The sequence below is a fragment of the Mobula hypostoma genome, chromosome 8, assembly GCF_963921235.1.
Source record: "Mobula hypostoma chromosome 8, sMobHyp1.1, whole genome shotgun sequence".
NCBI lineage: Eukaryota > Metazoa > Chordata > Chondrichthyes > Myliobatiformes > Myliobatidae > Mobula > Mobula hypostoma.
Window position 1 is genome coordinate 86755470 of NC_086104.1, and position 25458 is coordinate 86780927.

Here is a 25458-nt window from a genome sequence, read left to right on the forward strand (position 1 = left end):
CCCCTAGTGGGCTAACCACAAGCTGCTCCAAAAAACCATCTCGGAGGCATTCCACAAATTCTCTCTCTTGGGATGCAGCATCAACTGATTTTTCCAATCTATCTACATACTGAAATCCCCCATGACTAATGTAACAGCGCCTTTTTAACATGCTTTTTTTCTATCCCCCACTGTAATTTGCAGACCACATCCTGGCTATTCTTCAGAGGTCTGTAAATAACTCTCATCACAGTCTTCTTACTCTTGCAATTTATTAACTCTAAACACAAGGTTACTACATATTCTGATCCTACATCACCTCTTTCTAATGATTTGATTTCATTCTTTACCAACAGAGCCATCCCTCCTCTTCTGCCTACCTGCCTGAACTTTCGATAGATTGTGTACCCTTGGATACTAAGCTCCCAACTACAATTGTCTTTTAGCAACGTCTCCGTGATACCCACAAAGTCATGCCTGCCAATCTCTAACTACACTGCAAGGTCATCTATCTTATTTCATACAGTGCATGTTCTCCCGACTTTCCTTCCTGAAAACCACAATCAATTCCTTGTTTTGCTGCCTTTGAGTGCGAGATTGTTGTTGTGACAACACTCGATCAGCTGATCTATACACTTCTGTACACCTTGTGTGTTTCTGAGATACTGCCATCAACAATGGTGTCATTGGCAAATTTATTGATGGTACTTGAGCCCTTCCAAGCCACACTATTACAAGTGTAGAGAAAGCAAAGCAATAAGCTAAGCACGCATCCTTGAGGTGTGCCTGTGGTGATTGTCATCATGGCGATGTTATCACCAATGCATACTGATTGTGGTCTCCCAATGAGAAAGTCAAGAATCCAGTTACGGATGGAAGTACAGAGACCCAGGTTTTGAAGATAGTTGATTAATGCTGAAGGGATAATAGTATTGAACACTGAGCTGCAATCCACAAACAGCAGCGTGATATAGATATTGCTGTTGTTTAGGTGGTCCAAAGCCCAGTGAAGAACTAGTAAAATAGTGTCTGCTGTAGACCTGTTGTGGGATTATGCAGATTGCAGCAATCCAGGTCCTTGCTCAGCCAGGAGTCAATTCTGGCCGTTACTAATCTCTCATATCATGTTGTCACTGGAGACATACTGAGCATCTACAATGACTACTGAGCTATAGTTATTGAGGCAATGCACTTTACTCTTCTTGGGCACTGGTATGATTCCAGCCCTTTTGAATCAGAGCCTCCGACTGCAGCAGAGAGCCGCTGAAAATGTCTTTGAGCATTCCAAAATTCAAATAAACTCTTAAAATATTAATATATTCATCATTAAACTGCAATAAATCCTACCAACACTGAAATAGAAATATACAACACCACATAATTCACTAACCAGCAAGTAATGAAAACATCAACAAGAGGTATATCTGTCTTGTTCATTTTTTCAGTTTATTAGCTGTAATAATTAACATTTTGAAATATTGAACAATTTGTGAACTCACTGTGAATTTTGAGCTATTGCCATACATATGCAGCCAGGGTTCCCAGTTGTTTTGTCCAACAGTCTCTACATTTGGGTAATCTAAGAAGGCCGCGTGAGCTATAACTTCATTCTTCTCATTTTCTACAGTAACAGCAAGGTTTGCTCTTTCCCTAAGTGTGCAAAAAATCAAAAACATGAATATTAAGAAAGAATATATTTGCATTCATTTGATTTTCATGATCTCATGGTATCCTGAAGCACTACAGCTAATTCAGTACCTTAAATAATTACTCAACGTGGCAATGCAGAAAACACCAATTCCCGCTCCACTTCCCAATGCACCATATCCCCTGAAAATGCAAGGCATGAAATATTTGCTATTTTATCTCCACTCTACTCAACACCAACGGTTCCAGTCACTTTTGCCTACATTTCAGTATCTGATCAATCCTCAGTCAACATCACCCTTAAGTACCAGGTACTTGCTATCTTTTCCTCTACCACTTCACTATCCTTGGTCTCTTGTATTATCCCAATATCATTGAAACCACTACTAATGAAGCCTTTTACAGTCTTCTCACTACAGCAGAGTTCAAAATTTCAGGTCATTTTGTAAGGTAATTGACATTTATACCTCTCCACATTTATTTTTATTTTTCCATTACTATTGACAGCTAATGCATTTTTATCTCACTATATCATCCCTTTTATCATTAGCCACTCATGTTCTCCAGTCTAAAGCATACTGTCAATTTCTTTCTTCCAACAATTCTTCATTTTCCCTGACCATCTTTTTGCCTATAAAGATCAAAATAACTACATTAACTCTAGCAACACACATCAAAGTTGCTGGTGAACGCAGCAGGCCAGGCAGCATCTCTAGGAAGAGGTACAGTCAACGTTTTGGGCCGACGTTTTCATCAGGACTAACTGAAGGACGAGCTAGTAAGAGATTTGAAAGTGGGAGGGGAGGGGGAGATCCAAAATGATAGGAGAAGACAGGAGGGGGAGGGATGGAGCCAAGAGCTGGACAGGTGATTGGCAAAAGGGATATGAGAGGATCATGGGACAGGAGGCCCAGGGAGAAGGAAAAGGGGGAGGGGGGGAGAAAACCCAGAGGATGGGCAAGGGGTATAGTCAAAGGGACAGAGGGAGAAAAAGAAGAGAAAGAGAAAGAATGTGTGTATAGAAATAAATAACGGATGGGGTACGAGGGGGAGGTGGGGCATTAGCGGAAGTTAGAGAAGTCAATGTTCATGCCATCAGGTTGGAGGCTACCCAGACGGAATACAAGGTTGATGTGTGTTGCTTGAACTTCTAGAATCTGCAGAATTCCTCGTGTTTACATTAACTCTATTTTTCTCTTGACAGATGCTGTCTCTCACAATATCTGTCTACATTTTTTTAAATAAATCGTCCTGCCCCAGGTAAAGAATGGTGCATCTCCTTTAGGTGGATTACATTTAATCACATTACAGATGTTTGCAATTGCAGTCCTAGAACTTCAGTAGAGTGATAAATGAAAATTAGAGTATTATTTGAGCCATAATTATTTCCAGCAGGTGGCAATTTGCTCTCACAATTTCAGTACTGCAACTAAAATACTCAGAAAAAATGCAATAAAGACCTTATTGTCAAGTTACAGAAACTTGACAATAAAGACCTTAAATGCTGGATATTCCTTACTTATACTTACAGCAGATAGAGAACATTAATTCTTCCAAACATGTCATTTGTGCTTGGGGTAAACAGCTTTAGTATCTGATGAGCATCTCGAGATTCCGATCGCCTTACATTTATTGTTATGCTTCCTCCAGTTGAACCATATATCGATGTCATTGTCACTGTCTAAAAGAACGCATAGATGACGTCATGGAATTGACACAATTTCCAGGGTATTTGCTCAAGTTTATCTGAGGTGTAGTTAAGCAGTCTGAACAATCTTTCTTGTTACACATCTTCAAGTGAAAGTCTAAATGATTTTGTGCCCAATTATCATAAAATATCCAAATGAGGTTTTATTTCTTCAAGATATTAAACTACTAAGTATAATGTGCCTCAATTAAAATTATGTGCAGAATCATTATATTTTAGATGGTTATTAAAGAAACAGCTAATGAGTTGAACAAGCTCAACCTCTTAAGTTTTCTTTCCAATACAAATCAACTTCCAGATTAGCAGGATGAATTTGAAATCCTCATGCTGGCAATTTCTAATGGATCCAAGCCATAAGCATCCTGGCAACAGAGCAGTCTGTAGGTGGCAATTAGACGACAGGAGGAAAACAGTCCGACCCTACCTTGGGATTTTTGACAACTCTGAATGCTTTTAAGTGACTGACTGTCAATCAGTTAAAATAGATTTAAATAATTAAAAATTGCATTTAAGTGGCATAAATGAATTAGAAACATTATAAGATAGTTCAATAAGTACCTAGACCCCACTCAAATGTGACAAACACTTTCCAAGGCTGTTGAAAGTGGAGGGGGTGGATACAAGGTGTCACCAGACCCTTGGATTAGTTGCTTTGCATTCCACACTTGGATTCAGTGCCAAGTCTGGTAAAGGACCAGGAAGTCAGGTGTCCCTCTACTTGTCTCCAGAATATCACTGGCTTTCATACTGCAATGCACCGATACATCAGACAGAGGCACAAAGAACATCTGCTTGCCAGCTCTTCATGTGACCAGCAACAAAAGAGTATAGTTTAGACCCATCTTGGACTATCTCAAATCACTACCTGATGACAAGTAGTTATATTCCCTAGTTCTGATCTACCTCCCAACTTCATCCTTGCCTCAGACACTATCTATGTCTGGCCAGACAGTTCACAGCCTTGTTATCTGTCTGCCTATGAGATAAGTTTCTAACACCACATCCATAAAGGTCCAGCATAAAATTGCATGCCTCTGAAACTGCCTCAGATCAAACAGTAATAAAATCCTTACCTATGTTATTGTTCCTTTAAAACCCCTTGCATTCCAGTAACACCAGGTAACTCATCTTGAATGCTCCTAAAATCCATAATAGAAACTCTTACCTCTACCATCTCATTCACTTATCATCTCTGTGCTTGCTGACCCAATCTTGTGAAAACCTTCTGTAACACTGTAATATTTCACTGCAACGGTAATGGTTTCTCTGTAGCAGCAATGTTAGGGTTATGACTAGAGATAACTGGGCCTTTGATATGTAGGTTAGCCAATGAGAGGCACGGTGTTCTTTCTTGTGGGTCTGGGAGCAGGGATTTTGCGGTCTTTTGCCGGGGACAGATGAGGAGAGAAGATGCGAATGGAGAGAGTCGGTAGACCAGTGGACAGAGTGGACTCGGAGCAAGGGTTGGCTATGCTTGGAGGAGGTCGACGGGGAACCTGTGGACTGAACCACGAGCTCCAATGTTGCGCATTAGACTGTTTCATGAGAATGGGCCCTTTTCTTTTCTTTGTTTCTTTACTAACCATATAATCAAATTAAGAATTATAAAGCTCAATTGTTTAATCGCATACAGTATTGTCTACTGTTTGTTATTTCGTGGTACTGATTTCTAACAGGGGACACATTGCGCAGCATCCACCCAAACAAGATTTCTTAAGTTTGGCCGGGCCAAGGGTTGTCTTCCCCTAGATTAAGCCACTAGTCAAACAGCGAGTTACACTACCTTTAACATTCTCACTTCTATTTTCAAGTAATTTAAGTGCCTCACTCCCCACTTTCTCTTCATGCTCTCTGGAATTTTATCCCTAAACTATATATGTATATATCTACTTCTAAAATGTTTCTTCAGTTTTGCAGTTATGGAGAGCACTCCAGATGAGGTGTTGTGATCACTGTGCACAAAGTTACTAGTGGAGCAGAACTTCTGGTGAGCCCTATGTGCAGGGAATGACTGCTGAAATGTGCAATATTTCTGGATAGCAAAAATATTGACCACAACCCTTAAACCACTCCAGGAGTCCTCCATGCATACTCAGTGGTAATGCACGGAGCCTGTGACCTCAAGCATGATGTGCATTACCTTTTGTTAATTGATTGCTGTTTGATAGGATTTTGGAGTGAGGAGAGACTGAGAGGGCAAAGTATGGGTGCAGAAGATGGAAATGGCAAGCGATAAACCAAGTGGGAGAAAGAGGGTTGATTATGATGCTCCAAGAACAATATACAGCAGATGTTGGGAATAAAAGCAAAATATGTTAGGAATACGCCAAAGGTCAGGCAGCATCGAAGGAAAGAAAAACTGTATTAACAATTCAAGTCAATGATCTTTCATCAGAACCCGAAAAAAGATAGAAATTATAGAAAACTGAAGTTTCAAAGAACTGAGAATGGAGAGAGAAAAAGAGAAGGCTTTTGAAAAGGAGGAGAACTAAACAGAACGATGAAGGAAGCCTTCACACTTTTTTTATTTATAAACAGCTTCTGATTGCACTTCACAAATGTGATGTTAATTATACACAAATTCGTTTTGCATTTATGTTTATGTATGCTTTGTCAAAATATCAGGTACTAAAAGGTTTTAGTTCACTGGTGTGTACAGTCTACATATCCTGTCCTGGTTACCCGCTGTGATCTCAGACACACATATCTCATCTGCAAAGTTCTGTAACGTATTTGCACCTGAAGAACATACATCTGTAATCACAAAGACAGAAAAATCTCTGCACAGTGCTTCTTCAACTCGTTTCTTCTCTTGAGAAACATCTACATGCTTGTAGACTTTCTGACAATTGTGAAAATTTTTGAGACAAGCTGTCAGCATATTGCACAGAAATTGCTTAAGTATATTCTTCATGCAAACAAAGAAAAAAGAAGTCTGGAAATTGTGATGGCGGTGGAGAGGGAACAGGATTGATAAGTTTACTGTGTTGAATAAGTGAAAACTAATAAAAACCTATTTCACAACACACATAAAAGTTGCTGGTGAACACAGCAGGCCAGGCAGCATCTCTAGGAAGAGGTGCAGTCGACGTTTCAGGCCGAGATCCTTCGTCAGGACGAACTGAAGGAAGAGTGAGTAAGGGATTTGAAAGTTGGAGGGGGAGGGGGAGATCCAAAATGATAGGAGAAGACAGGAGGGCGAGGGATAGAGCCAAGAGCTGGACAGGTGATAGGCAAAAGGGATACGAGAGGATCATGGGACAGGAGGCCCAGGGAGAAGGAAAAGGGGGAGGGGGGGAGAAAACCCAGAGGATGGGCAAGGGGTATATTCAGAGGGACAGAGGGAGAAAAAGGAGAGTGAGAGAAAGAATGTGTGTATAAAAATAAGTAACAGATGGGGTACGAGGGGGAGGTGGGGCATTAGCGGAAGTTAGAGAAGTCGATGTTCATGCCATCAGGTTGGAGGCTACCCAGACGGAATATAAGGTGTTGTTCCTCCAACCTGAGTGTGGCTTCATCTTTACAGCAGAGGAGGCCGTGGATAGACATGTCAGAATGGTAATGGGATGTGGAATTAAAATGTGTGGCCACTGGGAGATCCTGCTTTCTCTGGCGGACAGAGCGTAGGTGTTCAGCAAAGCGGTCTCCCAGTCTGCGTCAGGTCTCGCCAATATATAAAAGGCCACATCAGGAGCACCGGACGCAGTATATCACCCCAGCCGACTTACAGGTGAAGTGTTGCCTCACCTGGAAGGACTGTTTGGGGCCCTGAATGGTGGTAAGGGAGGAAGTGTAAGGGCACGCGTAGCACTTGTTCCGCTTACATGGATAAGTGCCAGGAGGGAGATCAGTGGGGAGGGATGGGGGGGACGAATGGACAAGGGAGTTGCATAGGGAGCGATCCCTGCGGAATGCAGAGAGAGGGGGGGGAGGGAAAGATGTGCTTAGTGGTGGGATCCCGTTGGAGGTGGTGGAAGTTATGGAGAATAATATGTTGGACCCGGAGGCTGGTGGGGTGGTAGGTGAGGACCAGGGGAACCCTATTCCTAGTATGGTGGCGGGAGGATGGAGTGAGAGCAGATGTACGTGAAATGGGGAAGATGCGTTTAAGAGCAGAGTTGATAGTGGAGGAAGGGAAGCCCCTTTCTTTAAAAAAGGAAGACATCTCCCTCGTCCTAGAATGAAAAGCCTCATTCTGAGAGCAGATGCGGCAGAGATGGAGGAATTGCGAGAAGGGGATGGCGTTTTTGCAAGAGACAGGGTGAGAAGAGGAATAGTCCAGGTAGCTGTGAGAGTCAGTAGGCTTATAGTAGACATCAGTGGATAAGCTGTCTCCAGAGACAGAGACAGAAAGATCTAGAAAGGGGAGGGAGGTGTCGGAAATGGACCAGGTAAACTTGAGGGCAGGGTGAAAGTTGGAGGCAAAGTTAATAAAGTCAACGAGCTCTGCATGCATGCAGGAAGCAGCGCCAATGTAGCGAAGGAAAAGTGGGGGACAGATACCAGAATAGGCACGGAACATAGATTGTTCCACAAAGCCAACAAAAAGGCAGGCATAGCTAGGACCCATACGGGTGCCCATAGCTACACCTTTAGTTTGGAGGAAGTTGGAGAAGCCAAAGGAGAAATTATTAAGAGTAAGGACTAATTCCGCTAGACGGAGCAGAGTGGTGGTAGAGGGGAACTGATTAGGTCTGGAATCCAAAAAGAAGCGTAGAGCTTTGAGACCTTCCTGATGGGGGATGGAAGTATATAGGGACTGGACATCCAGGGTGAAAATAAAGCGGTGGGGGCCAGGGAACTTAAAATCATCGAAAAGTTTAAGAGCATGAGAAGTGTCACGAACATAGGTAGGAAGGGATTGAACAAGGGGGGATAAAACCGTGTCGAGGTATGCAGAAACGAGTTCGGTGGGGCAGGAGCAAGCTGAGACAATAGGTCGGCCAGGACAGGCAGGTTTGTGGATCTTGGGTAGGAGGTAGAAACGGGAAATGCGAGGTGTGGGAACTATAAGGTTGGTAGCAGTGGATGGGAGATCCCCTGAGCGGATAAAGTCGGTGATGGTGTGGGCGACAATGGCCTGGTGCTCCTTAGTGGGGTCACGATCGAGGGGTAAATAAGAGGAGGTATCCGCGAGTTGTCACTGTGCCTCGGCAAGGTAGAGGTCAGTACGCCAGACTACAACAGCACCCCCCTTATCGGCGGGTTTAATAATAAGGTTAGGATTAGTGCGGAGGGAGTGGAGAGCAGAGCGTTCCGAAGGAGTGAGGTTGGAATGGGGACAAGATGCAGTGAAGTCGAGACGGTTGATGTCCCGTCGGCAGTTAGCAATAAAGAGATACAGAGCAGGCAGAAGACCAGAGCGGGGTGTCCATGAAGAAGAGGAGGGTAGAAGATGGGAGAAGGGGTCATCGGTGGGGGTGGAAGAGTACTTGCCGAAGAAGTAGGCTCAGAGACGGAGATAGGGAAGAAAAGTTCCGCATCATGGCGAACACGGAACTTGCTGAGGTGTGGGCGAAGGGGGACAAAGGTGAGGCCCTTACTGAGGACAGAGCGCTCTGCCTCCGACAGTTGAAGGTCAGAGGGGATGGTAAAGACCCGGCACGGATGAGAGCTGGGATCAGAGGGGGGACAGGGGAGGCTGGGAGTGTCAATGGAGAGGGGAGGGTTGGGGTGAGAGGAAGATGGAGCCTCTGAGGGCCCAGGAGCTGACAGTGGGATCTGAGGGCAACGGGGTTGCAGAGTGGTGGTGGGGGAAGGGGAGACGGGAGTCACAACAGCAGCACATAAAGACCCGGCCTGGAGTTCAAGGCTGGAATCTTGAGAGCTAGGATCGGGGGGGGGGGAGGGGGGAGGCTGGGGGTGTCAGTGGAGAGGGGATGGTTGGCGTGAGAGGAAGATGGAGCCTCTGAGTACCCAGGAGCTGACGGTGGGATCTGAAGGAGACGGGATTGCAGAGTATTGGTGGGGGAAGGGGAGACGGGAGTCACAATAGCAGCACATAAAGATCCGGCCTGGAAGACCCTCAATCGTGACCCCACTAAGGAGCACCAGGCCAGTGTCTCCCACACCATCACCGACTTTATCCACTCAAGGGACCTCCCATCCACTGCTACCAACCTTATAGTTCCCACACCTCGCACTTCCCGTTTCTTACTCCTACCCAAGATCCACAAACCTGCCTGTCCTGGCCGACCTATTGTCTCAGCTTGCTCCTGCCCCACCGAACTCGTTTCTGCATACCTCGACACGGTTTTATCCCCCCTTGTTCAATCCCTTCCTACCTATGTTCGTGACACTTCTCACGCTCTTAAACTTTTCGATGATTTTAAATTCCCTGGCCCCCACCGCTTTATTTTCACCCTGGATGTCCAGTCCCTATATACTTCCATCCCCCATCAGGAAGGTCTCAAAGCTCTACGCTTCTTTTTGGATTCCAGACCTAATCAGTTCCCCTCTACCACCACTCTGCTCCGTCTAGCGGAATTAGTCCTTACTCTTAATAATTTCTCCTTTGGCTCCTCCCACTTCCTCCAAACTAAAGGTGTAGCTATGGACACCTGTATGGGTCCTAGCTATGCCTGCCTTTTTGTTGGCTTTGTGGAACAATCTATGTTCCGTGCCTATTCTGGTATCTGTCCCCCACTTTTCCTTCGCTACATTGGCACTGCTTCCTGCATGCATGCAGAGCTCGTTGACTTTATTAACTTTGCCTCCAACTTTCACCCTGCCCTCAAGTTTACCTGGTCCATTTCCGACACCTCCCTCCCCTTTCTAGATCTTTCTGTCTCTGTCTCTGGAGACAGCTTATCCACTGATGTCTACTATAAGCCTACTGACTCTCACAGCTACCTGGACTATTCCTCTTCTCACCCTGTCTCTTGCAAAAACGCCATCCCCTTCTCGCAATTCCTCCATCTCTGCCGCATCTGCTCTCAGAATGAGGCTTTTCATTCTAGGACGAGGGAGATGTCTTCCTTTTTTAAAGAAAGGGGCTTCCCTTCCTCCACTATCAACTCTGCTCTTAAACGCATCTTCCCCATTTCACGTACATCTGCTCTCACTCCATCCTCCCGCCACCATACTAGGAATAGGGTTCCCCTGGTCCTCACCTACCACCCCACCAGCCTCCGGGTCCAACATATTATTCTCCATAACTTCCACCACCTCCAACGGGATCCCACCACTAAGCACATCTTTCCCCCCCCCTCTCTCTGCATTCCGCAGGGATCGCTCCCTATGCAACTCCCTTGTCCATTCGTCCCCCCCATCCCTCCCCACTGATCTCCCTCCTGGCACTTATCCATGTAAGCGGAACAAGTGCTACGCGTGCCCTTACACTTCCTCCCTTACCACCATTCAGGGCCCCAAACAGTCCTTCCAGGTGAGGCAACACTTCACCTGTAAGTCGGCTGGGGTGATATACTGCGTCCGGTGCTCCTGATGTGGCCTTTTATATATTGGCGAGACCCGACGCAGACTGGGAGACTGCTTTGCTGAACACCTACACTCTGTCCGCCAGAGAAAGCAGGATCTCCCAGTGGCCACACATTTTAATTCCACATCCCATTCCCATTCTGACATGTCTATCCACGGCCTCCTCTACTGTAAAGATGAAGCCACACTCAGGTTGCAGGAACAACACCTTATATTCCGTCTGGGTAGCCTCCAAACTGATGGCATGAACATCGACTTCTCTAACTTCCGCTAATGCCCCACCTCCCCCTCGTACCCCATCTGTTACTTATTTTTATACACACATTCTTTCTCTCACTCTCCTTTTTCTCCCTCTGTCCCTCTGAATATACCCCTTGCCCATCCTCTGGGTTCCCCCCCCCTTGCCTTTCTCCCCGGACCTCCTGTCCCTTGATCCTCTCATATCCCTTTTGCCTATCACCTGTCCAGCTCTTGGCTCCATCCCTCCCCCTCCTGTCTTCTCCTATCATTTTGGATCTCCCCCTCCCCCTCCCACTTTCAAATCTCTTACTAGCTCTTCTTTCAGTTAGTCCTGACGAAAGGTCTCAGCCCGAAACGTCGACTGTACCTCTTCCTAGAGATGCTGCCTGGCCTGCTGCGTTCACCAGCAACTTTGATGTGTGTTGCTTGAATTTCCAGCATCTGCAGAATTCCTTTGTTTGCGTTTTTAAAAACCTATTTCAATACGTTTTGTTAATGAGAAACGAACCGGGATGTATTTTATTTCAGTATTGCACAGTTTGGAAATAAAAACGCTTCTACAATTTCTCTAGTAGAAAACAACTCTGTAAAGTACTCTAATTCAAAAAAAAACACCATACTACCTTGATGACTAAACAAAATCTACGTTTTCTTTCTGGAAAACATTCTGAAATGTACCATAATTCAATAAGGCAATTATACTATCACTCCGTAGGTTGAAAAAACGCAATGTCTTCGTACGAATATTTTCCCCGTGGAAACACACCACAAATGAGATCGCCCAAAGGTACAAGTTCACGGGTGATTCTCACCTGCCCCACATAATTTCATTTCTGCTTACACAAAACTATTAATAAAGTTACCTTACCCCACTATATCTTTGCAAGCTGTACTTAAAAAAAATAAAACAACAAAAGGTCACGCCGTTGCTGCAACAAATGCTGTTTGGCGATGCCGAACGTCGATGTCATAGCAACCGGCGTCACCGTCACGTGGTGGGTGGCGCCGTTGGGTCAGAGGTGACGACGCGTAGTCCTGCAGTGTGCTGGGAATGTTTACGGGAGGTTTCTCTTTGGTCGTGGAATAATTACAGTTTGGAGGGTGTTTTATCAGCTTTATTCGAACCGAGGGGTCGAAATCACATTCCGATTCCGACATGGCGTCGACAGCAGCCGGGAAGCAGCGGATACCTAAAGTGGCGAAGGTAACCGAGGCTCTCGGGCAGGGTGTCAAGGCCCCGGGGAGGTAGCAAATGGAGTGACACCAGTGGTGGGGACTGTTGCTAAATGGACAGGCCAGATACCTGGGGCTATACTTCTGAGAGTGCTGAATACATTTGACAGGGTTTATGAAGGGTGCAGGCGAATCAATCCATTCCGAGCGTCGGAAGGGTCGGGAACCAAAGGAACAACTTCAAGGGGAAGGGCCAGGATTATCATTCATTTAGATTTATGAAAGGAGGATGGAACCAAATTTTGAAAAGATGTTTGGTAAATACTTGGTGAAACATTGCAGACAATATGGGGGTGGGAGGAGAGTGGGACTAACTAGAGGACTTGAAGGATCGAATGACTTCCTGTGCTAAAATTATTTTGTAAATCTTTTGTCATCTTTAGACCACAGAAAATCCAATCGTGGCCGTTACTTTTATAGGACTTTGGTAGTAGGTGTTTGGTCATATAACATAGAACAGTACAGCACCAGAACAGGCCCTTCGGCCCACAGTGTTATGCCGAACTAATTAAATTAGTAATTAAATGCCCATCTAAACTAAACCCTTGTGCCTACGCAATATCCACTTCCGATCAATCCCTGCACCTTCATTTGCCTGTCTTAAGAGTCCTTTAATCTCCTATTTGCCCCTAACACTGCCCCCTGGCAGGTCGTTCCAGGCCCCCCTTTTGAGCTCATTTCCTTTGAACTTTCTCTTCTCACTTTAAGTGCATGCTCTCTGGGAAAAGATACCAGATCTGTACTATTCATATTTTCGAAACTTGTTTTGGGTCTTCTCTCTGCCTCTGCCACTCCAGAGTAAACAACCCTAGTTTGTCCAAACTCTCCTTATACCACATGCCCTGTAATCCAGGCAGCATCCTGATAAACCTCTATTACACCCTTGTCATAGCTTCCACATTGCTCCTATAATGGAGAGCCAGAACTGAAAGCAAAGTTCCAGATGTTGACAATCTAGGGTTTTATAAAACACCAACGTAACTTCTTGACTCATAAAGACAAGCATGCCACATGCTTTCTTTGCCCCCCCCCATTACCCTGTGTAGCACTTTCAGGGTGGTATGTACTTGGACCCCAAGATCCCTCCGAACACCAACAGCGTTAAGGGGTCTTATCATTAGACTGTCTCTTTATATTTGATCTCCCAAAATGCAATACTTCACATTTGGTTGGGTTAAACTCCATCTGCCATTTCTCTGTCGATATCTGTAACTAGTCTAAATTCCACTGCATCCTTTGGTAGTTTTCTACATTATCCACATCACTGCTTTTCTTTGTATCATCTGGAAATTTACTAACTCACTTATTTACATTTCAATCCGAGTCATTCACATATATATTACAAACAGCAGGGGTCCCAGTATGGATCCCTGCAGGACACCAGCAGTTAAAGGCCTCTAGCCTGAATGGGTTCCATCGACTTCTAGCCTCTGTCTTCCATGGGCAAGCCAGTTCTGAATTAAATAGCTTATTGACCATGGATCCCATGCATCATAATCTTCTGGATGAGCCTCCTCGGGGGAGACCTCGTGAAAATCCCTTATTAAAATCATGTTGACAATATCCACAGTACTATTTTCATCAATCAACTTTTTTGAAAATCTGAAGTTAATAAGATGAGAATTGCCACACAAAGTGCTGAAAGTCCTTCATTAGATGATGGTTTTCTAAATACCCACAAATCCTATATGTAAGAGTCGTCTCTCGTAACTTCCTTTTGCCACTGACATGAGGCTCATTAGTGTGCAGTTTCCAGGATTATTCACATTTCACTTGCCGAACATTGGAAAAAAAAATAGCTACCCACCATTCCTCTGAGATCTCTCAAAGGAAACGAAGATAACAGTCAAGGCCACAGCAATCTCATCTCTTGCCTCTGTTTAGCCACTTTCACCCAGGGCAGAGGTCCCCAACCGTTTTTGCACTGAGGACTGGTTTAATATTGACAATATTCTTGTGGACCACCCGATTTGGGGGTGGGGGGGAATGGGGTTGTGGGCGTGACAGAGAATGAGGAAAGGTGCAGCTGACTCATATCGTTTCATATTGCCAAATCATATTGTTTCCTCGCGGCCTGGTAGCACATGCTTTGCAGCCCGGTGATTGGGGACCACTGACCTAGGGGATACCCCATCAGGACCAAAGAGCTTATCCACCTTAACATTCTTTAAGAGACCTGACACTGCTTTCTCCTTTATTTTCAGATGCCATAGATAGTAGCATTCGCACTGATCTCCCTATTCTCCTTGCAAAAATTTAATGCAAAGTACTTATTTAGGATTTTATTCAGATCGTCTGCCTCCAAGTGCATCCTTTAGTTAACCTCTTGTTCTTGATGTATATATAGAATGTATTAGGATTCTCGTTAATCCTACTTGCCAAGAACTTTTATCACCTCTTCTAGTTCTCCTAAGTCTTTTCTTGAGTTGTTTTCTGGCCGCTTTATAATCCTCAAGGGCTGTGTTTTATTTTAGTTTCCTAAACCTTACGTACATTTACTTTTTCTTTTGACTCAATTTACTACCTCCCTTGACAACCAAGGTTCCCTTACCTTAAACAAACGAAAATCTGCAGATGCTGGAAATCCAAGCAACGTGCACAAAATGCTGGAGAAATTCAGCAGGCCAGACAGCACCTATGGAAAAGAGTACAGTCGATGTTTTGGGCCAATAATCTTCAGCAGGACTGGAGATAAAAAAGATGAGGAGTCAGAGTTAAAAGGGAGAGGAGGAAAAAACACCAAAGTGATTGGTGAAGTTGGGAGGGGGAGGGGTGAAGTAAAGAGCTGGGAAGTTGATTGGTGAAAGAGATACAGGGCTGGAGAAGGGGCAATCTAATCGGAGTGAACAGAAGGCCATAGAGTAAAGAAAAAGAGGGAGGAGCATCAGAGGGAGGTGATGGGTAGGCAAGGAGATAAGGTGAGAGAGGGATAAAGGGATGGGGAACAGAGAAGTTGGGGGAGGGGGGCAAATTACCGTAAGTTTGAGAAATCGATGTTCATGCTGTCAGGTTGGAGGCTACCCAGATGGAATGTAAGATGTTGCTCTTCCAACCTGAGTGTGGCCTCATCACAACAGTAAAGGAGGCCATGGATGGATGTGTCGGAATGGGAAGTGGAATTAAAATAGGTGGTCACTGGGAGATCCCACTTTTTCTGGTGGATGGAGCATAGGTGCCTGGCGAAGTGGTGTCCCAATCTTCGGCGGGTCTTATAAGAGCTCCGGATAAAATGGATAACCCCAATAGACCCATAGGTGAAGTGTCGCCTCATCTGGAAGGACCCTTCCCTTACCTTACCTTGCCTTGCCACCTTTGTCCCTCCTTCTTACTAGAATATACCGGAACTCTACTTTGTATAGCCTTCAAACACCCTCTGCATGTCAGATGTGGTCTTGCCCAAAAACAGCTATTCCCAATTAACTCTCACTCGCTCCTGCTTCTTGTAACTTTCTCTGCTCCAACTGGATTACAGAACATCTCTTATGAGGAAAGGTTGAGTGAGCTAGCGCTTTTCTCTTTGGAGCAAAGGAGGATGAGAGGTGACCTAATAGAGGTGTATAAGATGTGCAGACTATTATCTAAATGGGGGAGAAAATTCAAACATCAGAGGTGCAAAAGGACTCGTCCTCGTGCAAGACTCCCAGAAGGTTAATTCACAGGTTAAGTCTGTGCTAAAGAATGCAAATGCATTGTTGCCATTTATTTCAAGGGGAATAGAATATAAAAGCAAAGAGATAATACTGAAGCTTTATAAGACATTAGTCAGGCCGCACTTGGAATATTGTCGACAGTTTTGGGCTCTGAAAGGGTGTGTTGTCATTGGAGAGAGTCCAGAGGAAGTTCACGAGGGTTATTCTGGGAATGAAGGGGTTAACATATGAAGAGTGTTTGGCAGCTTTGTACCTGTATTCACTGGAATTTAGAAGAATGTGTGCAGATCTCATTGAAACCTACCGAATGTCGAAAGGACTAGAGAAGGTGGATGTAGAGAGGATGTTCCCTCTGGTGGGGGTATCTAGCACAGCCTCAAAATTGAGGGGCAACCTTTTAGAACAGAAGTAAGGAGGAATTTTTTTTTGTTTTAGCCAAAGAATGGTGAATCTGTGGAACGTTCTGCCACAGACTTGGGTAGAGGCTAAGTCCGTGGGTGTATTTAAGGTGGAAGTTGATAGATTCCTGATTGGTCGGGGCATCAAGGGATATGAATAGAGGGCGGGTGTATGGGATTGAATGGGATCCAGGATCAGTCATGATGAAATGGTGGAGCAGACTTGGTAGACTGAATAGCCTAATTCTGCTCCTCTGTCTTATCGACTTATGGCCTTATAAGAGGCGTTGATAGCATGGGCAGCCAGAGACTTCATCCCAGGGCAGAAATGACTATTACAAGAGGGCATAATTTTAAGGTGACTGGAGGTAAGTAATGGGGGAGGGGGGTGGCAGAGGTAATTTTTTTTTACTCAAAATGGTGAGTACATGGAACACACTTCCAGGGATGGTTGTAGAACAGATACATTAGGAACAATTAGCAGACTCTTAGATAGGCACATGGATGAAAGAAAAAATGGAGGGCTTTGTAGGAGGGAAGGGTTAGTTTGTTGTACTGTTCTATGGTTTAATACTCTCCCTCCAGATCCATACTTATCCTGAGCTATCTTAAAACATGAGCAGTGATCACTGTCAGTTACCAACATCAGGTCCAGTATGGCCCTTCCTGTTGTTGGGCTATCTACCTGCTGGTTTAAGAAACCCTCCTGTATACACCTGTCAAATTCTACTCTCTCTAAACCTCTTGCATTAAGAAGAACCCAGTCTAGAAGTTGAAGTCACACATGACAACAACCCTATTGTTTTTACACCTTTCCCTAATCTGCCTGCATACAGTTTATCCCAGTGGCTTTTGGTAGGGGTCTCTAGTATAATCCCATCAAGGTAATTGTACCTTTCATATTTTGAGTTCTACCCATATACACTGAGTGGATGAGCCCTTCATTATGTCTTCTCTGAGTTCAGATGTGATATTATCCCTGATTAACTGCACATCCCTCCCCACCTTTTACTTTTCTCCATGGTTTCTAAAACGTCAAAACCTACATGAAGCATCCTTTCTTGTCCCTTTGTCAACCAAGTCTCTGTTATGGCCACAGCATCATAGTTCCATGTACTGATCCATGCTCTAAGTATATTTATTCGCACAGTAATCTACACTATTTATCTTTGGCTTCATGGAACTGTTACCAAACAAAATTTAACCTTAATTTAATAAACCCTGTGAGATAGTAGAAGAGTTGATCAAAAGTTTAAGAAACATCCTAGAAGAAGAGGGGAGGCAGTGAAGTTGTCCAGGGCATTCCCAGTAAATCTGTTACAATTTATTTCCTACAATGTAAGGCACTGATTTTGAGGGAAAGCATTGCATTATCAATGCTCAATAATTCTTATAATAATAACTCAAAGACAGCTAAGCTGTGCAATATGAGGTAGATTGCAAAGAGCATTGAGGAACTTTGGGCATCGGAGACTGATGAGAAAGCACTTTATGGCTTTGGAGTGCAGCAGGAATAAATAATAATGGAACATTAGGTTTTAATGTTGTATTTTAAAAAATATTCATCCATTATTCCTACACTCTCAATAGCTTTGCATTTTAATTGCTGTTTCTTCTTTGTTGCATCAGTCTGTAATGTACCAGATCTTGTAGCTTAAGGTGATATTTTAAATACAGCTGTATTTAGATTACATTGTATAATTTTCTTTTATGTTCTCAATTTTTCAAATATAACCAAAGGTATGAAAATTTGAACATGCATTCAAAAATTGCATTTTTGCATTAGAAAGATGATAGCTAAATAATGCTCTGTCATAGTTTTAAGGAAAGTCATTGCTGTAAAAAGATCTGATTTTGATTTGGCAAAGCCATGAATTATATCTTCAAAAAAAAAGAGCTGAATCGGACCTGGTTTACTTTAATTCACAGGTGAAAAATAAAGCACCAGCCGAATTACAAATTACAGCCGAACAGCTGTTGAGAGAAGCCAAAGAAAGAGAACTTGAATTACTTCCACCACCACCTACTCAAAAGATCACTGATGAGGAGGAATTGAATGACTATAAGCTAAGAAAAAGAAAAGTAAGTACATTGTTTTAAAAATGGTAATCTTTCTTCTTTCATAGACAACAAATCAAGATTGTTGTTTTATGCAGTGTAAATAGTGTACTATTTTTTCATTTGCTGCTGTTGTTTGAAAATAGACTTTTGAAGACAATATACGGAAAAATCGAACTGTTATTAGCAACTGGATCAAATACGCACAATGGGAGGAGAGCCTAAAAGAAATACAGCGGTAAACATTTTAAGAAGGTAGAATGTAATTCATTCAGAAATGTATTTTTCAGACTGCATTATTTTAATCTTCATACATCTGTTTGTATCCACTCAAGGGCACGTTCAATTTACGAACGTGCATTGGATGTCGATCACAGAAATGTTACTCTGTGGTTGAAATATGCAGAAATGGAAATGAAGAATAGACAGATTAATCATGCACGCAATATTTGGGATCGAGCAATTACCATTCTGCCTAGGGTCAATCAGTTTTGGTAAGTTGACTAATGGTCAGCAGTCTTTTAACTTTCTGGATTTTCTTTTCATTTCAAAACCTGCATTACATTCTTAAGCTTGATGTGAAATTATTGTCACAGTCTTCATTTGCTAGAAATAATATGTTGAATAATTATGATTAAAGCACTTTTCTTTTAAGCTGTTTTTAAATTTTCTTTTTCATTTTTAGATTTCTCCATGGTCTTGCATCTCCTTCTCCCTCCCTTGAGCACTACAAACCTTAGTGATATCTGTTCTTTCTCATTTCTGGCTTCAGTTGCCCCATAGTTTAATCATTAGCAAACACTACCAATAGCCCAAATTAACTTTCTAAACCTCTCCAACTCTCTATATCCTTAAAATAACCAACCTCCTTGACTCAACCTTTGGTCACCTGCTTTAACATTACGTGGCTTGCTTAATTTTTCTTTAATAGGACTCCCCTACGATGTTTTGCTGTGTTTAGGTTGCTGTTGTTTACATGATTCTGTTTTACTAATTGTTTAAACACATCAAAAATTCAGGTACAATAAAAGTCAGTTACACCCATTAGCTTTCTAATTGAACTACTTTCCACTTTAATGCTTTGCTGCATTTTAAGTATGTGCATTTCAATGTGAAATATATTTGGGAATAATTTGATATAGAAACATAGAAAATAGGTGCAGGAGTAGGCCATTCGGCCCTTCGAGCCTGCACCGCCATTTATTATGATCATGGCTGATCATCCAACGCAGAACCCTGCACCAGCCTTCCCTCCATACCCCCCAACCCCCGTAGCCACAAGGGCCATATCTAACTCCCTCTTAAATATAACCAATGAACTGGCCTCAACTGTTTCCTGTGGCAGAGAATTCCACAGATTCACCACTCTCTGTGTGACGAAGTTTTTCCTAATCTCAGTCCTAAAAGGCTTCCCCTTTATCCTCAAACTGTGACCCCTCATTCTGGACTTCCCCAACATTGGGAACAATCTTCCTGCATCTAGCCTGTCCAATCCCTTTAGGATTTTATACGTTTCAATCAGATCCCCCCTCAATCTTCTAAATTCCAACGAGTACAAGTCTAGTTCATCCAGTCTTTCTTCATATGAAAGTCCTGCCATCCCAGGAATCAATCTGGTGAACCTTCTTTGTACTCCCTCTATGGTAAGGATGTCTTTCCTCAGATTAGGGGACCAAAACTGCACACAGTACTCCAGGTGTGGTCTCACCAAGGCCTTGTACAACTGCAGTAGTATCTCCCTGCTCCTGTACTCGAATCCTCTCGCTATAAATGCCAGCATACCATTCGCCTTTTTCACCGCCTGCTGTACCTGCATGCCCACTTTCAATGACTGGTGTATAATGACACCCAGGTCTCGGTGCACCTCCCGTTTTCCTAATCGGCCACCATTCAGATAATAATCTGTTTTCCTATTTTTGCCACCAAAGTGGATAACTTCACATTTATCCACATTAAATTGCATCTGCCATGAATTTGCCCACTCACCTAACCTATCCAAGTCACCCTGCATCCTCTTGGCATCCTCCTCACAGCTAACACTGCTGCCCAGCTTCGTGTCATCCGCAAACTTGGAGATGCTGCATTTAATTCCCTCATCCAAGTCATTAATATATATTGTAAACAACTGGGATCCCAGCACTGAGCCTTGTGGTACCCCACTAGTCACTGCCTGCCATTCTGAAAAGGTCCCGTTTATTCCCACTCTTTGCTTCCTGTCTGCTAACTAATTCTCTATCCACATCAATACCTTACCCCCAATATCGTGTGCTTTAAGTTTGCACACTAATCTCCTGTGTGGGACCTTGTCAAAAGCCTTTTGAAAATCCAAATATACCACATCCACTGGTTCTCCCCTATCCACTCTACTAGTTACATCCTCAAAAAATTCTATGAGATTTGTCAGACATGATTTTCCTTTCACAAATCCATGCTGACTTTGTCCGATGATTTCACCGCTTTCCAAATGTGCTGTTATCACATCTTTGATAACTGACTCCAGCAGTTTCCCCACCACCGACGTTAGGCTAACCGGTCTATAATTCCCCGGTTTCTCTCTCCCTCCTTTTTTAAAAAGTGGGGTTACATTAGCCACCCTCCAATCCTCAGGAACTAGTCCAGAATCTAACGAGTTTTGAAAAATTATCACTAATGCATCCACTATTTCTTGGGCTACTTCCTTAAGCACTCTGGGATGCAGACCATCTGGCCCTGGGGATTTATCTGCCTTTAATCCCTTCAATTTACCTAACACCACTTCCCTACTAACATGTATTTCGCTCAGTTCCTCCATCTCACTGGACCCTCTGTCCCCTACTATTTCTGGAAGATTATTTATGTCCTCCTTAGTGAAGACAGAACCAAAGTAATTATTCAATTGGTCTGCCATGTCCTTGCTCCCCATAATCAATTCACCTGTTTCTGTCTGTAGGGGACCTACATTTGTCTTTACCAGTCTTTTCCTTTTTACATATCTATAAAAGCTTTTACAGTCAGTTTTTATGTTCCCTGCTAGTCTTCTCTCATAATCTTTTTTCCCCTTCCTAATTAAGCCCTTTGTCCTCCTCTGCTGAACTCTGAATTTCTCCCAGTCCTCCGGTGAGCCACTTTTTCTGGCTAATTTGTATGCTTCTTCTTTGGAATTGATACTATCCCTAATTTCTCTTGTCAGCCACGGGTGCACTACCTTCCTTGATTTATTCTTTTGCCAAACTGGGATGAACAATTGTTGTAGTTCATCCATGCAATCTTTAAATGCTTGCCATTGCATATCCACCGTCAATCCTTTAAGTGTCATTTGCCAGTCTATCTTAGCTAATTCACGTCTCATACCTTCAAAGTTACCCCTCTTTAAGTTCAGAACCTTTGTTTCTGAATTAACTATGTCACTCTCCATCTTAATGAAGAATTCCACCATATTATGGTCACTCTTACCCAAGGGGCTTCTCACGACAAGATTGCTAATTAACCCTTCCTTATTGCTCAAAACCCAGTCTAGAATAGCCTGCTCTCTAGTTGGTTCCTCGACATGTTGGTTCAAAAAACCATCCCGCATACATTCCAAGAAATCCTCTTCCTCAGCACCTTTACCAATTTGGTTCACCCAGTCTACATGTAGATTGAAGTCACCCATTATAACTGCTGTTCCTTTATTGCACACATTTCTAATTTCCTGTGTAATACCATCTCCGACCTCACTACTACTGATAGGTGGCCTGTACACAACTCCCACCAGCGTTTTCTGCACCTTAGTGTTATGCAGCTCTACCCATATCGATTCCACATCTTCCCGGCTTATGTCCTTCCTTTCTATTGCGTTAATCTCATCTTTAACCAGCAACGCCACCCCACCTCCTTTTCTTTCATGTCTATCCCTCCTGAATATTGAATATCCCTGAACATTGAGCTCCCATCCTTGGTCACCCTGGAGCCATGTCTCTGTGATCCCAACTATATCATAATCATTAATAACAATCTGCACTTTCAATTCATCCACCTTCTTACGAATGCTCCTTGCATTGACACACAAAGCCTTCAGGCACTCTTTTACAACTCTCTTAGCCCTTATACAATTATGTTGAAAAGTGGCCCTTTTTGATGCTTGCCCTGGATTTGTCGGCCTGCCACTTTTACTTTTCTCCTTACTACTTTTTGCTTCTACCCTCACTTTACACCCCTCTGTCTCTGCACTAGTTCCCATCCCCCTGTTGTGAACTAACCTCCTCTCGCCTAGCCTCTTTATCAGTCCTTTTAATCCCTATTGAAGAATATTTAAAGACAATGCTACTGCTTATGTTTCCATGACCATTTTGATTTGTTGTCTTTTAACTAATTTCCATCTGCTTGTCATTTTTATTCCTTTTTTTTGGAGTTGGTGTTGGGGTGTAGAAGTCTAAAAACCCATCAGTTCTTTTCAGCAAGGAATTATTTTACAAATTAAAATCATGCTTGCTAACGTCTTAAAATTTAATTTAACATTTAGTATTAAAATGTAATATTAGTATTTAATTTAATATTTAAAATAATATTAAAATTTAAAGCTAAAAATCCCTTGCTTTTGTTTTACTTCCTACAACCTAGAGTCTTTATCATCAAACTTACTGAATGGCTATACAAACCAAAACCAAAACTATTGCCCCACAGATTTGCAGTCACACCAATAATGGTTGCTCCAAAAGTCGAAGTTATGTATTCAATCCTTTATTAGCAACTAGCAAACATGCAGTCTTGAAGCAATGAAACTTGAGTGTACCCAAGTGCAAGCCGAGCGTTATTGAACGGTCAGCGGAAGATATGACATCCACTGGTCTCCATCTACTACAAATTGAAATGAACAAAGCATGAAGGTGTAACCCTTCACTTTTACTACGCTCCCACTCACGTGACTAGTTACCTTAATAAACATAATAAATGTGCAACACAGAATACAATGCAGATAGACCACAGATGCATTGCTCCTACATTCAGCAAATGACATTCTCTGCTCTGTGGTGATAGACTTTGAAGCAGGATGTGTGGTATTCTCTAAAAACAGGGAAAATGTGGTTTACACAATGACATGGGTCATTTTGGAATTATGGGTTGACATGTTAGAAATCACCCAGTGCTAGTTTTAATTAATATATGCCATTTAAAAATTTTTAGTGTGTGTATGTATGTCTTCAGAATAAATCAAGTGGTATACATTTTCTGTGTGCACGAACTATATTGTATTTGGTTTTGCTAGGTATAAATATACCTACATGGAGGAAATGCTGGGGAATGTTGCAGGAGCAAGACAAGTGTTTGAACGTTGGATGGAATGGCAACCTGATGAACAAGCGTGGCACTCGTATATTAATTTTGAACTCCGATACAAAGAAATTGAGAGAGCTCGGCTGGTTTATGAGAAGTATATCCTTTTAAAATAAGATTTCCCTTAAGAAGTCTAATACATTACTTTCTGTAAGTAACTGATCTTCACGAAACTAACAGGATAGCTCATAGACCTGCGATTTGGTCTTTGCATTGATTGACTTGCCAGATAATCTCTCTTCTTCTAGAAACTGGAACCATCTATTAACTGGAATAATTGCTGCACTTAGAATGATGACAACATTGAGAGGAGATTTCACTTACTTTGTTTTGCATGTTCAGTTTTTTTTTGTTGTGTGGGAAAATAAGAGCTAATAGTTACCTCCAAAAAAAGATACAATTTTTGTGAGTTGCTGGAGGAAGACACTAATTGTACTTCTTGAGATCAGAGTCTTAAGACAATATAAACAGAAAATTCTGGAAACACTTAGCACATCAAGTAGCATAGTGGTGAAGCAGGTTATCAACATTTTAGGTCAAGAAATCTTTATCAGGACTAGAAGTAAGAAAACAGGCGAGTTTAATTTGCATATGGAGGGAGGTTTTGACGGATAAGAACCTGTCCACTTGGGTTCCTTTCTAAACTAGCCAAAATGTGCTAACAAATTTAAAAATTATTATTTTATAAAGGTTTCCAGAAAGCAATTTTCAACTGAATTATTTGACTGAATTTTCCATAGAGTTGTTTCTGATTTTGCACAAGTGGTGAGGGACCACACTTATGAAGATAAATAAGACTTTTGTTTCTAACCACATGGAATTATAGAGCAATACAGCATGGATGCAGGCCTGTGCTAATCACAGTGCCCATACAACTAGTCTCAATTTCCTGTGGTTGACCCATATCCCTCTAAGCCTTGCCTCTGTGCATGTACCTATCCAAATGCTTCTTAAATAAACTATTGTGCCTGTCTCTATCACTTCTTCTGGCAGCTTGTTCCATATACTCACCACCCTCTGCATGAAAAATTGTGCCTCAAGTCCCTTCCAAACCTTTCCCTTCTCACCCAATTTTTATGCCCCCTGTTTTCAGAGCCAATCCATGCTCTGAGTTTATCTGTTTTACCTGTTAAACCTTGAGCATTAAAATAAAGGGTTAACTGAGTATTCTTTTCACTGACTTTACTGTATCTTTAGCGATGCTTGTTACTAGACTTGCTCTTGATGGCTACTGTTTTATCCCATAACTTGCTCCTGCTCAGAGTCCCACCCCATGCCAATCTAGTTTAGGGGTAAGTGGCATAATACCAGGAATGTGAAATAGTTCTAAAAAAAATCCAGGCATTATGTTGCTTTATAGATGATTGAAGTCTCTTGGTATTTTCTGACCTAGCACCTTTTGTCAAAGTGCCTCTTGTTTCTCCTTCCTCTTTCACTATTGGGCAGAACAATTGAATGGCCATTAGAAAACTAATTTCTGCTGATTACATTTCTAAACTTAGACTAGAACAGAACATAGAATAGTACAACACAGTACAGGCCCTTCGGCCCACAATGTTGTGCCGACCTTCAAACCCTGCCTCCCATATAAGCCCCTACCTTAAATTCCTCCATATACCTAGAGTGCAAGAAAATTCAATTGCATTTAACTGATGTACGTAGGCCTAAGTGTAATGCAGGATCTCCATTTTTAAAAAAAAGTAGAAAAATTCCCAAAAAGTTTGTCATCGGACTTTCAAAGTCTATTGATTTCAAAGGTTCATTTATTATTGAAGTATACGACTCTGAAGTTCTTCTCTGTGTAGCCGTGAAATCA

The 25458-nt window shown here is 42.6% G+C and overlaps 2 protein-coding genes across 2 annotated transcripts in view; one reads left to right on the top strand and one right to left on the bottom strand.

The window, feature by feature from the left end:
* cfap61 (cilia and flagella associated protein 61) overlaps nt 1–11937 on the bottom strand; it is a 187128-nt gene extending 175191 nt beyond the window's left edge. Inside the window, exons 1-3 of the mRNA XM_063055117.1 lie at nt 11880–11937; nt 3156–3307; nt 1479–1629 (exon numbers count right to left, since the gene is read on the bottom strand). Of these exons, the coding sequence (XP_062911187.1) occupies nt 1479–1629; nt 3156–3298 (294 nt within the window). The 5' untranslated portion in view covers nt 3299–3307; nt 11880–11937. The remainder of the gene's footprint in view (nt 1–1478; nt 1630–3155; nt 3308–11879) is intronic.
* Nucleotides 11938–12035: 98 nt separating this feature from the next.
* crnkl1 (crooked neck pre-mRNA splicing factor 1) overlaps nt 12036–25458 on the top strand; it is a 46325-nt gene continuing 32902 nt past the window's right edge. The window contains exons 1-5 of the mRNA XM_063056250.1: nt 12036–12215; nt 18222–18374; nt 18497–18588; nt 18686–18844; nt 23575–23741. Of these exons, the coding sequence (XP_062912320.1) occupies nt 12168–12215; nt 18222–18374; nt 18497–18588; nt 18686–18844; nt 23575–23741 (619 nt within the window). The 5' untranslated portion in view covers nt 12036–12167. The remainder of the gene's footprint in view (nt 12216–18221; nt 18375–18496; nt 18589–18685; nt 18845–23574; nt 23742–25458) is intronic.